Source organism: Polistes dominula, unplaced genomic scaffold, assembly GCF_049000335.1.
Source record: "Polistes dominula isolate Pdom_NZ unplaced genomic scaffold, Pdom_raw_medaka contig_37, whole genome shotgun sequence".
Classification (NCBI taxonomy): Eukaryota; Metazoa; Arthropoda; class Insecta; order Hymenoptera; family Vespidae; genus Polistes; species Polistes dominula.
Genome location: NW_028301169.1, coordinates 3,457,637 through 3,473,662, shown reverse-complemented (window position 1 = coordinate 3,473,662; position 16,026 = coordinate 3,457,637). Strand labels below are relative to the sequence as shown.

General features: G+C 31.7%; 1 protein-coding gene and 1 long non-coding RNA gene across 2 annotated transcripts; one reads left to right on the top strand and one right to left on the bottom strand.

The window, feature by feature from the left end:
- Positions 1 to 880: 880 nt before the first annotated feature.
- l(3)80Fj (lethal (3) 80Fj) lies at positions 881 to 13,147 on the bottom strand. The gene is given in 14 exon segments (XM_015327568.2): positions 881 to 3,641; positions 3,793 to 4,014; positions 4,085 to 4,338; positions 4,562 to 4,773; positions 4,856 to 5,049; positions 5,136 to 5,480; positions 5,575 to 6,211; positions 6,288 to 7,773; positions 7,863 to 10,620; positions 10,622 to 11,674; positions 11,761 to 12,100; positions 12,285 to 12,480; positions 12,828 to 12,930; positions 13,009 to 13,147. Coding segments are annotated over 14 exon segments (7,944 nt in total). The 5' UTR covers positions 13,024 to 13,147; the 3' UTR covers positions 881 to 3,512.
- Positions 13,148 to 13,191: 44 nt separating this feature from the next.
- On the top strand, positions 13,192 to 15,528 carry LOC107069886 (uncharacterized). Its single transcript, XR_001476179.2, has 3 exons — positions 13,192 to 13,326; positions 13,431 to 13,622; positions 13,722 to 15,528. It is a non-coding gene; the product is annotated as an uncharacterized LOC107069886 (long non-coding RNA).
- The last annotated feature ends 498 nt before the right edge of the window (positions 15,529 to 16,026 follow it).

The following is a 16,026-nucleotide window of genomic DNA, read 5'->3' as shown; positions in this document are numbered from 1 at the left end:
ATGTGTGTATATCCGGATGTGAATTTCGTGAGCGTTAAATCTAAACAACAGAGACAAATACGACAACATTTATTTTCTTAGCGATCACGCAGAAGTAATAAAAAGGTACTTCCGGTACTACTGTGAAAGGAACCTTTTGCAAAGTATAGATTGTATCAGAATTTCTTTTTTACTTCATCTTCTATAGCTAATCTTTATAGTTTCTTTACCCTTTTCAGATTTCCTTTCGTTTGAGGATTTTCAAATAATAAGCTATTTCTTTGTTGATTTTCGTGAATAATAAATATCTATATTTATTTACTATAAATTCATATTCATGAATTGTCAATTTTTAAGAAGATTACACTTTCTAACATTTGATAGATTTTTGATTAATTTATAGTAAAATTGGCTGTTATTTACTAAATGAGAATTATAAAACATTTATATATAATAAAATGTCAATACGTACCCTTATGAACAGATAAACTTGACGAACATCTTCTTCCATTATAAATATTGAACATTTATTTAACAAATTTATTAAACAAAATATTCATATATATTGACATAAATAGAAATGAATAAATTTATATTATAAAATTGTTAATTGAAATAAAATTGTTTTGATATCTAGTCTTTTAAAGTAATTTTCATATGAGGGAAGCTACAATTAAGATTAGGGCTAGCAATTTGAAAGTTTCATATACAATACCTTCTTAATATTGCATTTGGGATTTTATAGAATACTTTGTTGGTATTGTTAAAGTAGATCACTATCATTATGAATATGTGTAGAATCATTTAAGCGTATAATCCTTTAAAAAAGAATAACAGTAAACTATAAAAAATGAAAGGAAATATTTATAAATCATGTTTCTAAATGAAAATGGTCGTTGAATAATAGGCAACCTTTTTCTTTTTTATTTCTTGCACATGTTTTTCTATTTTCCATTTTATCTATAACCACATACATTCGTGCATACATAACTCTAACAAACCTAAATGTTTTTTCTTTCTCCTTAAGAATGTAATAAATTTTCCAATTTCCTGTAAAACGTAGAACCCGTTTTAGTCCATAAAATATAATAGAAAATACACGATAAAAAATAATATAAAAAAAAAAAAGAATTTTTAAACTTCTCGATCGTGTTTTTTCATATATGAAAAATTATTAGGATGAACAGTATTTCATTATTAATTGCTTATATTTATATAAGCTATCCTTGTTTAAAAAAGAAAAATAAAGATGTATTAGGTCGGTAGAACAAATTTATTATTATTAATATATTATAAATCAATAATTAATAAAATTAGAAATGTTTAAATTTTCAAATTTAGTATACTTACAAGTAATATTTAAATTTTGTTTAAATGTTTTAAACAAAAATGAAAAATTTAATGATAAATAAATATACAGCATTTTCAGTGTTCCACGTTTTTAAGGCTTCCGAGTTTTGTAAAAATTATTTATGTAAAAAGATTCCTTTTTTTATATTAGTTGTATGGCAGTAAAAAATGTAGATTCCGAATAAGTATAAAACGACAGAAGTGAGGTCGTCAGTCTTAAAAATGGCAACAAATAAAAAGAATTAGAATAGGAAATACAAAAAAATAAAGATTTTCTTTTAAATAAAAACGAAAGAATATCAATTGCCTCAAAAGAATAACGTGCAAAAAAACATATTCGTCACATATATATATATATATATAAATCCTTTTCTCTCTCTCTTTCGCACGCACTTATGTGTGTGTTTATGATACATGGCTCGATGGAAGAGAATAATCCCGGGGCTTGGGAATAGAATTTTGTATGTGCATTAATTAGGAACGATAAGAAATGCGACTAGGTCGCTCTTCCCTCCCCCAACACGTTAATATTTTTTCGTTCTTTTCTAAAATTACACAAAGAAAAAATATTAATAATAATTTAAACAATAATTATAGCGTTTCTTCTGGTTTGTCATGTAATTATTTCGGTTACTCAATCGCATTTTTTATTTATGTTTTTTTTGATATTTTTTCTTCAAAGTAAGTTGAAAGCTAACAAAGCTGTTATTTTAGCATGAAAATGATATGGACTAAAGTATAGTTGGATTTATATAGGAAATACATCAAATATGTGATGTATCTCCGATTTTCATGAAATTTTTCTTGCGAAGTCGAACTGATATAATATAAAAGTACAAAGATCGCAGTATATATGATTGTCCGATGAATTATGTGCATACATATGTATAAGAATGGTTGTTATTTTATATCTGATGAGTACATCCCACAATTTAGAACGAAATAAAAAAAAAGAAAATAAATAGAAAACGTTCTAGGTCATCTTTAAAAGATTATTTTCTAATATTTAATCCGAGCTGAATTGCAGTATGTACTCATCAAAATCTTTCAAAAAATTAAATAACAACCAATCCTCAACATATATATGTATACATATACACACACATATATGATATTTTAAAAAATATTTTTTTACGAATAAACCAAACAGAGAACATGTATGAGAATAATAAGATTCTTTTAATAGAAGATACGAAAGTGCTTTGATTGTTACTTTTCAGTAAGACGATATCAAGAAAGCGAAAGTTTAGAATGACAAACCAGAAAGCACCGCTTTGTTACGTTATTATGGCTAAAGCCGACGTAATATCCATATCTAGGATGAATTGTTATTATTACTATTATTATTAATATTATTATATGATAAATGCAAACTATACACCGATTATTCATTTTTCTTTTCATTTTCTTCTTTGATAGAAGAACAATAGATCACACGTTCTCTTACTTCTGTATTACTTCTTTCTTTCTCATTCTCTATTTCTTCGTTTCTTCTTTTTCTTCTTTTCCGAAGCAGGCAGAGACACAGTTGTACTTTGTTTGTTATACAAACAACAATCTTGCTATTTCCTCGTCATTATATAATATAATATAATATAATATATTTATATATATAAGACGACGGATGATTATTTTTAATATTGAACATAATTAAAAGACGAAACGCCTTTAATTTGTCAAATCATACGAAGGAAAGCTGTTTTTTTTTGTTTTTAAAGATATCAGCATGTCGCATACATACTTTTATTGTGTTCTGATAAATCTTTACAACATAACCTAATTCTCATGAAGTTCCTTTTACAATAAAAGAGAATATGGCCAGATTGCTTCCTTAATACAGTTTCTTTTCGTTCAGTCCATTTAGAATGATCTGGAAAGATCTCTTTAAACTTGAGAGATTTTAACTTAAGTAACTTTAATGCCATCAACATTATCATTGTCAATGTCATCTTCATTATCATCATTATTATCATCATCATCGAACGATCGGCATACAGAGTACCATTTAATCGTTTATCGATATATGATATTAAATGAACTACAATTTTTATAATACTAACATACGACGAGCAATAATAGTGCTGCTGCTGTTGGTGGTATTGTTGTTGTTGACGTTGATGCTCGAGAGTACGGTTATTGGAACGTACGTAACAAATATTAAGCCCCGGGAAGTAAAATGTCTCTCACGTGAGTAACGTATCATCTAACTCTTCTATTTTGCCTTCTGGCTGAGATAAAACCTTACGAAGCACCTTGCTGACGACGTCCGACAATGATTCTTTTGCACCAGCATCCAAGAAAGCCATGCATCTCTGAAAAATATTTAAAAGTACTGCAATATCTTTTCATTTCACAAAAAATAATAAGAGGAAAAAAAGAACAAGTACATTTAATAAATAAAAAAAAATATATAATTGTTGTCATTTTCAATAACATTAGATAAGACATAAAGATAAGACAAACCTGGTGTTCTTCTTCTCCTTGTCTCAATCGAAGTACAGCAATTAGAGCAAGTTCGCTGTTAGCTTTTACATAACCATTCTTTTCTTTAGTTCCATTCACTAACATTGGTAGTAAAGCTTTCAATAATTCCGGTGACATTTTTGCCGGTGGTATATTTCGTGCTAAATGAATGCAAACTCTAGCGAGTAATTGTTTTACATCGTTACTGTTGTTGTTCATTGACTAAAATATAATAGAATTAGATTAATATTCATTGCAATTGTATCGTTGTAATTATATTTATGATAATTACCCTCACGAATGGTGAAAGAACTTGTTGAGGTACCGACATATTTTCCTGCATTAGGTATTGGAATAAATAACCGCAAGCTCTGACACCGTTCATGACTATTTGCACTCGGTCCGCAGCTAGATACGATAAAATTACTGTACAAACGCGGTCCTTTTCTTTATCGTTGAATACGGTGGCTGGTGATTCTTTCAGTGCGACAAAAAGTGCAGCTGAACGTCCGTGTCTCAGTGTCCAATCAGCATTAACGTCGTTACCTAAGGATAGTAGCATAAATTTTGTTTCTTTTTTCATTTTTATTATCGTTATTATTAATTATATGAACATTTTAAATTGCATGTCTGAAGATACGCAAAATTTCATATTTTATTAATGATATTACTTGTAATCTAGATTATCGTCTAAATCTAAACTGTTAAGAATTTTCAGGAACAGTTAATGAATAATTAATAATAAAAAATATAAAAATCATAAACTTACATAAAAGATTATCATTAAATGCGATAGCAAGTTGTTCAGGACTCAACCATCGTAAAAGAGCACCAAAACAACCGGCTACTGCGTTTCTTGTAATATCTTCTGGATGACCAAGCATGCTGTTTAATGTAAGGAAAACTTGTTTTTTCATAGGTTCAGTCATTTTATCACCAGCAGGTGTAAGCACGCCACGTAAAGCTTGTAACATCGTTTCTCTGAAAATTAATGATAGAGTAAATTTCTTGTAGTTGTAAGCTAACTTTTATGGTGTTAGAATTTGGCAAAAAATTGACTGACCTTATAGCTGGATCATCGCCAGTTTTAATACCAGTATGAAGTTCAGTGAACAAGGGATCTACTCTGGTATGTATAACGATCAAATTACTCAAAGCATATGCTGCTTTTAATCTCACTTGACGATTACTATCATTTAATGCTCTCAAAAATGTTGTTTGTAGTTGAGGTAAAAATTGTTTCAACATGACGCCAACCTAAAAAAACAATTATTAATTTCTTAATTATGTTGTATTTACATATTTGTTGTTTAAATGAAGATATTAATAAAAAGTGTACAAACCTTGCCAAGTAAAATAGCAAGTGTCTCTAGTACTGCAGCTTTGACGCTCCAATTAAAACGATCACCAAGAATTCTAATCAATGGGCCAGTGATATGTACAACACTTGGTTGAAGTGCGGAAGCGCTGGTTAGTTTAATGACTTCTCCTAATCCTTGAGCAGCTTGTTCTTTTGCTTCGGGTAAACCATTCAGAATTGCTTCTCTGAATATAGGAAGTATTGGCGTGATACCTTTAGGTAAACAAAATCCAGGTAACAATTCTTGTCCTTTTAAATCCGATACTGCAAAACGAACAGCTTGTCTAATGTCTTGTACGTGAGCAATTTGTTGATCCGATGCTAATGTCTAAAGAAAAAAAGATTTTATTTGTAAATATTATTAAAAATTTCTTCTTAATCATAAAATTTAATTGTATGTATAAACTATGAGAACTACTTACCTTGGTGACTGCAGTTAGGGCTTCCCAACTCATTTGTAATACATCTTTATCCTCATCGGTAAAAAGATGAATAAGTCCACGCAAAAGTTGAGGTACATATTGACTGTAATCTGCTCTGGTGTCGCGACAAAATGCACACAATAATGTTGCTGCACTTCGTCGTCTTGATGCATCATTTGATCGGGTAGCCTCCATTAATTGATCCATGACTGTTCTAACGCCAACTTCATCCGTAACAGAAAGAATAACGGCTTGACAGTACTCTAATTCCTGAACTTCGTTTGGAGTTCCTTGTGCACTGGAAAGTGCGGTCAGTAGAGCTGGTAAAATTTTATGTAAAAATCTCGTTAATGCTTCTCCAGCAACACTTGCTAAGATCGAGAGAGCTTTCGTATTAACTGGCGGAGTTGTTAGCTGAGGTACTAAATAAGGTAATACGACGCGCGATTTAATCGCCATTACTTGGCGCAAACCATCCAAAGTGTTCTCGGCTTCGGCTTGATCCGGTGAATTTAATTGGGTTAACATAGCAGGAAGTATATCGTCTAAAGCTCGAACACCAACTGTCGAATGTAATCCATCGAACGTTTTAGCTGCGGCTTGACGAACTTCAGGTAATGGATCGCATAATGCTTTTCTAGAATTATAAGTTTATTTTAGTTTCAATTTACTGTTCATGCGTGAATGTAAATTATGGTATAAGATATACGTACCTAACAGTGGGTACTAGACTGATAACAAATGTCAGTACCATATCTTTGTTTGTACTTGCCATAATCTCGGAAAGACCAATACAAACACCTTGCCTTTGATCAGCCTGTTCACTCAAAAGACCTTTCTCCAAAATCGGTATAATTTCGGGAAGTACTCTTTCTCCCAATTTTCTTACAAGATCGCCCAACGTTCTAGCAGCAACTTGTCTCTTATCGTAACTCGTACTTGCCAAACATCCCAGTAAAAGAGTGAACAAAGTTGGTAGAATTTCTCTCAATGTTCTAGGTGTATTCGTGACAACTACCTTCCAAACGTGAAGAGCAGCTTGGCGTACCATCAAAGCTACATCGGATCTACCCATGTAAAGACCAGCCAACACACGATTACGTCTTTCCGCACCTAAAGCATTGATTATTGCAAAGTGTGACTGTTCTGTTCCAAAATTATCATCTTCGCTTGCTGTCTCAGTTGACATTTTTCCAGATACACCCGAAATTCTATACAAAAGATCGCCGAGCAACTGAACGGACGAATATCTGATACGCCAATTATCATCAAAAAGACCCTTTTCTAATTCTGGTAAAAGCAACATTATTGCTGAGTCTGCATACAAAGTAACGATTCGTTGACCAGCTCTAAGTGCAGTTTCTCGCACGTACTCGTTTTCGTCGGCAAGTGCTTTTAATATTGGATTTATTATTTGCCCAATATAAGGTGTGAATTCGGTGGTAAATGCACTGGGCATGTAAATAAACATCATTATGTAACCATCCTTTACGTGCGGTGCTATGTCCGTTCTTTCAGCAGTTGAAATAATTTCAGGCATAAGTTTGTGTAATTTTTCTACACCTAAACCACGGACTACTTCGGAAAGTCCTTGAGCAGCTCCAGATCTATCCACGCTACTTGTTTCTGATGTTAATGTTTGCATTAACCATGGTAGTAAATCTTCGAAGCTAGATTCTCCCATTCCACGAACCATTGCACCCAAAGCTCGAGCTGATACACTGCGTACCTCAGGTACGGGATCCAATAAGCTCGTTTTTAGACCAGGAATGATAGTAGGCAAGTAAGGAGTCAAATCTTTTTGATCAGTTAGCGAATACATATTACCAATGATCTGAGCAGCCATTTTTCTAGTTTCTGTTGAACGATCTAGAAAAGCACGTTGTACGACAGGCATAATCAAAGCGAGAGACGGAGCATCGATGAAATGAACGAATTGTGTATCCAAAAGTGTTTGTAAACAAGTTGCTGTTTTATGAGATGGATCTTGTAAAGCCTTCAATAAAACTGGCACGATAGCTTGAATTTCGGGATTACGAATAACACTGCCAATGACTTTGAGTGCTTCTGCACCAGCTTCTTGAACTTTTGTATGAGAGTCGCTGAGTACTTCTATGAGCTTAGGTACGATACTCGGTAAACAGCTACTTAATTGTTTTGGTGCACAGTATGCCATTGCACCTAATAATTCGACAGACCCTGTTGACAAGATTTTTCTTATTATTCTAATGTTTTTTTATATGAATAATATATGTGTATATATTATTATATAATATTATAATACTTACCAGTTTTTGTTCTCCAAGAATCTTCCTCCAATGCTGCCAATAAGCTGGGTAATACTAATTTAACACCATGAGCAGAGAGTTTGCTCATAACTACTCTAGCTGTATCATCTGTGGCTGTTCTTACGTATTGACTGGAGTCTCCAAAACATAATAATAAATGTGGTAACACGTGGACGATATAAGGTTCAAATAATCTACCCAACATTGTACATAACATTTCAAAAGCAAACAGCGCTCCTTCTCTATGCCTATAGTTTTTTTTATCTTGAATTGCGTTGGTCAGTGTAGTCATAATATCTAACTGTTTCAATGCCAAGATTCCCATACCCTTGATGATACCAGCCAATCCATAAGCAGCACCTTTACGTTCTCCATATTTGTCTGATTTCAATAACTGATCCATAAGGTTATCAACAATCTTTGGAGCATCTTCTTTGATAGAAGGTACAAGATGTGGTAAACAATTACCAACTGCTTCCTGTACTTGTTGGGATGGTGTTGAAAGAGCTGCAATAAGGCGCATCACGATTGGTTTGATACGTGGATCATCTTTATCCAAATGTCTCGCTAATGAACCCATCAGAATGACTACAGATTGTTTTATAGAATCGAAACTTCCAATTTTAGGTGCTTTGTCCATGAAATCTTCAAAGACAGGTAGAAGAGAAGTTATATTTTTCTTTCCATGAAGATCAACAGCTGCTACAGCAGCATTCAACATTTCTGTACGAACAGATGGGTTTCTATCTCCCAAACCTGTTGAAACAAAGAATTGTACAAGACGTTGAATAGTTTCTGACGTTAAAAGTGGTGCTATTTGAGTTAGAGCAAGTGCTACACCACGACGTGGTGCCCAAGTATCAATTGGTTGTTCCACAACACGACCAAAATCGTTAAGTTTAGGTGGAATCATAGCTAATTTTTCTTGATACAATTCTAATAATCTGTCCAATATCGATGGAGTCAAATACGGTACATTGGTCAAACTTTGGGCCAAAGCACATGCTGCAGCTTGCTGTACTGGTTCCACTGGATGCGCGATATCTTGAATCAAATCGTCGCAAAGAACATCAGCTTGAGCTAGTAAATTAGCAGCACTCCACAATTCGTTAGCAAGGGTTTTGTTCTCATCACAAACATCGAATCTAGCGATCCATATTCTTCTTGTTAGACGAAGTAGTTGTGCAGGATCCTCTTTCTCAGATGGAAATGCTTGTCTTATTACTTTTAGTCCTCTCAAAGCTGCATCTCTTACTGCTGGTAATGCATTTTGTAGAGCACCGATTAACGAATCTATATCGTCGCTTGTTGCTAAAGCTGTACCAGGTTGTCCACTACCAGATTGAGCAACATCTAGCAATGTTGTTACCGCATGTGATTGTACTCTTCCAGTAGTACTACTCATAAGTTCTATAAGTAAGTCGAATATTTGTTTTCTGGGTAATAACCTAGGATGTCTCATATCTTTCAAATCTGAAGTATTTCCTCTTTGCTTCGCATGTTCTTGAATTATTTGTAATCCTTGCATTATCATAACATCATCTTCATACATCAATAAAGTTTTCTTCAAAAAAGGAAAGATATAACAGAATGCGGGAGCAGTAAACAAACGTTTTTGCTTAATTGTAATTGTATGAATCAAATTCAACGTTCTTTTAACAACTACGTCTAAATTTTCATCTTCCCATGCTGGATCTAAATCACATTGTGGTTGTAATTGTCGTAATGTAACATGTGCTATCAAATTTCCTAATGTCGTATCTGTACCTATTTGAACTATTTTTTGTAACTCAATATAAAGCTCGGATATAGCAGGTGCAGCTAATGGGGATCCTAAATTTTTTAAAATAGGAGATAATATATCCTTCAGATACAAAGATAGTTCCTGACCATTTCCCCGTATAGCACAAAGTATCAAAGATACCGCATGATCTATCTTTGATTTTAATTCAGTTAGTCTCTTTCTAATACCATTTTCCTTAGCAATTTGTGCTTTTAGAATTTCTTCTTGTTTTGCTGTTAACTTTGGTTCCTTTATCTTTCCTTCTCTCTTGTGTTTTTCATACAATTCACGTCTAAGTTGTAATTCCTCTTGTTGTTCTTTGAATGAATATACTTTACTTTCTCGTTTCATATTCATAGCATTTAATATATCATTTTCATCATTAGTTGGCAATACACTTTTATCATAAAGTTCTCCTTCGGGTGTAAGATAAGTGAAATATTCATCTTTGGTGACTTTTAAAATTTCTTGATCGTTTAGTTTATTCGTCACATTTAAAATTAAAGTAGGTAAAATAGTATCGGGAGATAATTGTAGTACTTTAGCAAGCGCATTCTCATAACTTGGTACAGGATTATAATTTTGTATGAGTAACTTTTTGATTTCGTTACTATAAGTTCTAAGAAAATCCTTGGGTACTAGGTTAAAATTTTTAGCTATTTTCAACCATAAATTTGGAACTGCTCTTAATATCGCTGGATGATGAGCTGGGATTAATGCATCTCGAGTCAATTGCATAGCAGGTAATTCAAAAAGAAATGATCCAGAACATATAGCAAGTAATCCATCTGCCAAACTTCTACCAGTAATTTCGCCACACGTATCTTCCTTATTATCTTTATCATTTTCAATTTTGATCTTGACGTTTTTAAGATATTTATTAAATTCTATTAAAAGTGCTTCAACTGGTGCATATGTACTTAAACCGGTTAAAATTTTTTTAATCAATGGAAAACAACGTTTTCTGATAGCAGAACTTTGGTGCTGTTGAACATGCTACAATAGCTCTGTGAATTCCATTTAAAGCTTTTTCATTGAGCCTATCAACAAATTCAGTAATAAGACGTTCACATAATAGCATAAGATGGTATAAAGTATCATCACCACATGTAGTTAAAAATTTTTCTGAAAAGAATATTTGTTCGTCTATTGCATTCCATAATATTGTTTGTTTATCATTTTCTACTAGATCAGCTAATACAAATTTAAGTAATAAGTATGATGCCACTAATCCTTCAGTGACAGGCATAGGTTGTGAACTTTGTTGTATAGCTCTTGTTATAGCTTGAGTTAGAATAGGTGCGATCGTGCCTGAATAAGAGTCTACCGGAGCAGAGAAGAAAAGTTTGATATAAGCAGTACGTACAGCAGCGGTAGAAGTTTTAGCTGCTATTCCTTTTTTAAATGCATCTATTACGCTTTGGGGAACACTGTTTGTAAATTTGTTAGACCACAATGCCATCATATCTAATGCATGAATCAATGTTTTTTCATGAACCTCTGTTTCAAGAACTTTAATGAAATGTTCGCATGCAGTTTCTGCCAATCGTTGTACACTACTTCCTGAAGCTGCATTATAACTCAAATTACCTGCTCCTTGTAAGACAGATATTTTATGAGTCACCACGGTTAGTTTTCCTTCAGATCCATGAAATACAGCAAATAAAGAAGCAAGTAAACTCTCCAAAGCAGTTGTATCTGAACATTGTCTAGCAAGTCTACGGCATGCTCCTACTGCTTCTTCTCTAACAAGATCTTCTTTAGAATGTAGATTAGCAAATAATCCTTTGCAAATATCTTGACTGTATTGACTTAAATCAAGACTCAATCCACTTAATATATGTCCAACTGATTCAATTATTATTTCAGGATTTCTTAACATAGCTTTTTGTAAAGCTGGCAACAATTGAACTTTAAATTCTTCATGCGACATTCTACGTAGAAGAGGTACTGCTGTATCGACCACATATAGATCTGGTTTTTTCTTTGAACTGATAGTCACTTTTATAAATGTATCTATAACATTTTTCTGAAACGAACAAATAGATTATACTGTTAAATAAATATAAAAATTATTATTATCACAAACATTAGGATTGTATAAACAATTATTACCTTCAACTGTTCTATAAGTTCACTTTTTTTTGTATTCACTAAATATTTAGTTAGCAAGCTTGCAAGTACAATTACACCATTTCCAATCTCAAGTTTGACTAATGTTTCTACATATTTAATTTCGATATCTTTGACAGATGACCATTCATGTGCAAGTAATGCGTATGTTTTATACGACATCTTTTTATCCATAGATGCTAATGAAGCAGCACTTAAGTTGGCTTGCGCTTCGATAAGTTTTGCTAGTTCAGTGCAATTTTCAAAATTCTTATTGATTCCATGTAGTATTACAAGCGTTGACCATTTCAATGCAAGGTATGCAGTTAAAGCGGTATTTAAGCTAAAAGAGAAACGAATATATTAGGTCTACTGGAAAGTTAGAGATGAACAATTGAATTGGTGTCTGTCAAAATAGACAGAACTTTCTGGTAGACCTAATATAAATAATGTTAGCATATATACAATTATTTTCTAATACAAGAGTATAGAACAAAAAATGATATATGATGCAACGTTAATCTTACGTAGAAACCACATTCTTATGCCAAGTAGCTTGTTCTGCAATGACACTTGTCATATGCTTCACGGTGGCTTCTGGTTGCTCTGCCAATAACTTTGTAATGACATTTTTCACGTAAGATTGGGAAGCTGTATCTTTGTATCGATGCAAAGTAAGGGAGAGAACTTTGCAAATTCCACAAACAATTTTGTCATTAATGCCTGAAACAAATAAAATGGATATAATACAAAATGGATAAGTTGTTATTACGTACTTTATTTGAAATGATAAAACAAATTTGTGATTTATTATAAAATCATTCTAAATCATCGTCATTGACATATAGTGAATATTATTAGTAAATAGTATTTATATAAAGTACAAGCACATAAAATGATGTAGATTCAACTGGTAGCAAATTCTTTGATTAGACATATTAGTTTTAATAATATATAGAAAAAGTATACATGCATGACCTTAAAACATTATAAATCTTGATAAATTTTTATTATATTTCTAATATAAATGTTATCAAATTAATTTTAGATAAAATGAAACGTTATCTTACCAGGGTTTGACAACACATCGACGACATTTTGTAAAATCTCTCGCCGCTCTTTTTTACTAGCGGTTTGAATTCGATTAGGTAAATCTTTTAAGGCTTTAGTCAGCTGTAAGATAAACGTTAATAAAATTTAAGTAATGTATTAAGAATATTATATCTTTTCAATTCCACGTGACAGACTCACCTCGACATCCGCCATATTTCTCCAAAAACCGGACTTGTAGCGCACTCTTCTTTAATTCTAATTACACATTACATGAAGTTGTCTACATATATACCTATTTGCATTAACGATCATATCGATTTGGTTTTTTTTTTTTATAAAAGTGAACAATTTATCAGTGAATATTAACCAACAAAAAAAGGACAGAATTATACTTTTTATTTATTTTATACATAAATTAAATTTTATTCACTGATGATAAGAGTAAGAAAATTTCACGTCGATACATTACTTTGAAAAATTCAAATTTACGAAAGAAAATTTCTAAAATTAATTTAGGTTAGTTTAATAAAACGTTTACATAACAATGACTTGAGATATTAGAACACAATTGATAACATCTTTGTACACTTACGAGTTGTATAATATTTTAATATTGACAGAAAAAATAAAGTAGATCACGAAATAGATTGGTTTTGTATCAGGGAGAGGGCGCCACCGAGAAGTTTTTGAAGGGTGCGAATAGTTTTGAAATTTCCCTCACAAACGAGATAAGTTTGCAGCAAAGTTTTCAAGTAGAAATATATCAAATTAATTTACACATATAAATATATATAATTAAATAATAAATATCGGTATGTATAATAATATAATAATACGAACAAACACTAAGAATAATTTTTTAAATTACTTAAACTTACTTAAAATTACTTAACAAATATTTGAAATTACAGGTATAAAGTAAATTATTAATTTTACATATGGCGGAACACAACTGTGGATTGGTATCTAAGTTTTGGAGTGATTGCTCTATCAACGGTTATAACTCATCCAAATATTGTGATTTTTATGCAAAAACTATAAGGAGAAAGCTACTTTTATCTCACCCAGTATATATGCAAGTGACTCAAAAGTTACAAGGCATTATAAAGGGTTAAGAAGAAATTGGTATGAAACTGCAAGCAGAATGGCAGGATTTGTCGTTTGTCAAAGTAAAAGGATTGATGGGGTTGCTTGAATTGGAAAAAAGTAACAGGAAATAATATTACGAGTGAGTTGTATCTTATTGGGCACGCGTGCCGAACGTAAGTCACGCTAACCTTCTTAATTTTTCGATTCGACGAATTCGTCGGTCCTTTTACCGGTGAATTTCGCGGTAATTTCAAGACTATATTACCTTGGCACACCTGTATATGTCGTAGGAGACATATGTTACTTAAATACGGCCGATCGTCTTCTACGAATTCTCTTGGCTGGTTGCAGACCGCGTGCAATTTTATCTTCTACAGTGTTCAACTTGTCCATTATTCATTGACTTTTCTCTCTCTTTTTCTCGTCTCGTATGTGTATATATCTACTTACTTACGTACACTTACTCTTTTATATACATTGGCGCCGTATAATTAACTTCAAAACTCATTTTTAAATTTCATATATACTTTATTCAATCAATACAACTTAATCCATATGATTTCAAAGAACAATATCAAATCATTCAAATTATTCTCCAATTAATTGTAAAATAGTATAATATAAGTTGTCTCAAAACTTCCTTTACAGAGAAAAGAAAAAGAAAAAAACACCATATATTTATTTATCAATGTGTTTTGTTAAAAAAAGTATGCCTTCACTATGCTATTACTTCAAAAATATCTAACAAAAATAAAGTTGATTGATTCGAGTAAAGTGACTTTTGTATTGTTTAATTATTTTTAATCGATACGAGGGTTTGTAGAAAAGAAAAAAAATCTATTGTTATTATTAGTTTTATAAAATGTTGGAAAATTTGGAAAATCCAAATGGAAGGATAAAAATATTGGATGTAATACACTTCATGGATCCATACACAATTGGATGGATATACACTTCATGGTGTTAGAAAAACTGGGCGCGTTATGGATGAAGACGATCTGCAACATTGCTGAAAGAGAACGCGATCGTTTCTAAGAGAAAGAGATAGAAATAAAGAAAGAAGTAAAGAAAGATTAAAGAAAAAGAAAGGAATAAATAAAGAAAGAAAGGAAGAATAAAAGAAAGAGAGAGAGGGAGAGAGAGAGAAAGATATATATGCAGTAAGTTGCTGAGCACGCATCGTGCTCGGTGGTACTAATTTCCGTGAATCCAACAGCGCCAGGAAACGTTTCTTGTAGCACACCGGGTTACAAGGAGTTCATGGATAGTAACATTTTATAGTCATATCGGTGATCATCATCGACGGCTCCACGGGCGGCCGATTTCTTTGCTTCTTCCTGGGGCGACTCTTGATCCATGTTTCATGAGCTAACTTCAGTTTACTTCAAGTAACCAATGAGCTATGGGATCTCTTTTTCTTTCTCGTATATATATGTATATAACATCACTTAAGTTAAATTAACTTAAACGAACACTCTTTCCTTCGATAATCATCCTTTACTACTTCTACTTCTACTTCTTATATATTACATAGATACTTATTATATTAATGATCTAATCTCCTGTTGAATTTTGTATCAGAAATTATATGATTTTTATTCGTCTATCTGTTTAATATTATAATATTGTAATTTTATTTTATGACTAATTTTAATATATCTTTCACATATTTATTTTAAGTACTTATTATATAAACGATCTAATATCATGTGTTGAATTTTCAAGCAAGAATAATATGATCTATCTCGAGATTACATTTTATTACTTTATTTTAACTATTTAATATTGTACTCTTTTATCTAGTTACTATTTTATGTAATATATTTTTCAGATATATACACGTTCATGGTATATACAAGATGTGAGCTTTTTAAAATTTAAATATAAATATCTCTGATAAAAGTATTTTTAAACGAAGAGAAATGTTTCAACATATAAAGACTTTTCTTTTTAATTATGATTCGGTTAACAATTTTTTTTTCATTATTTCAAGATCAAATTAACTTTGTTCTAAATGGAAACCTATAATGAATAACTTTCATTTAACAAATGTTTTTACTACTTTACTCATAGTACAACTGTATTTGCTGTATATATCTATTATGTATATAATGAAATAGGAAAAAA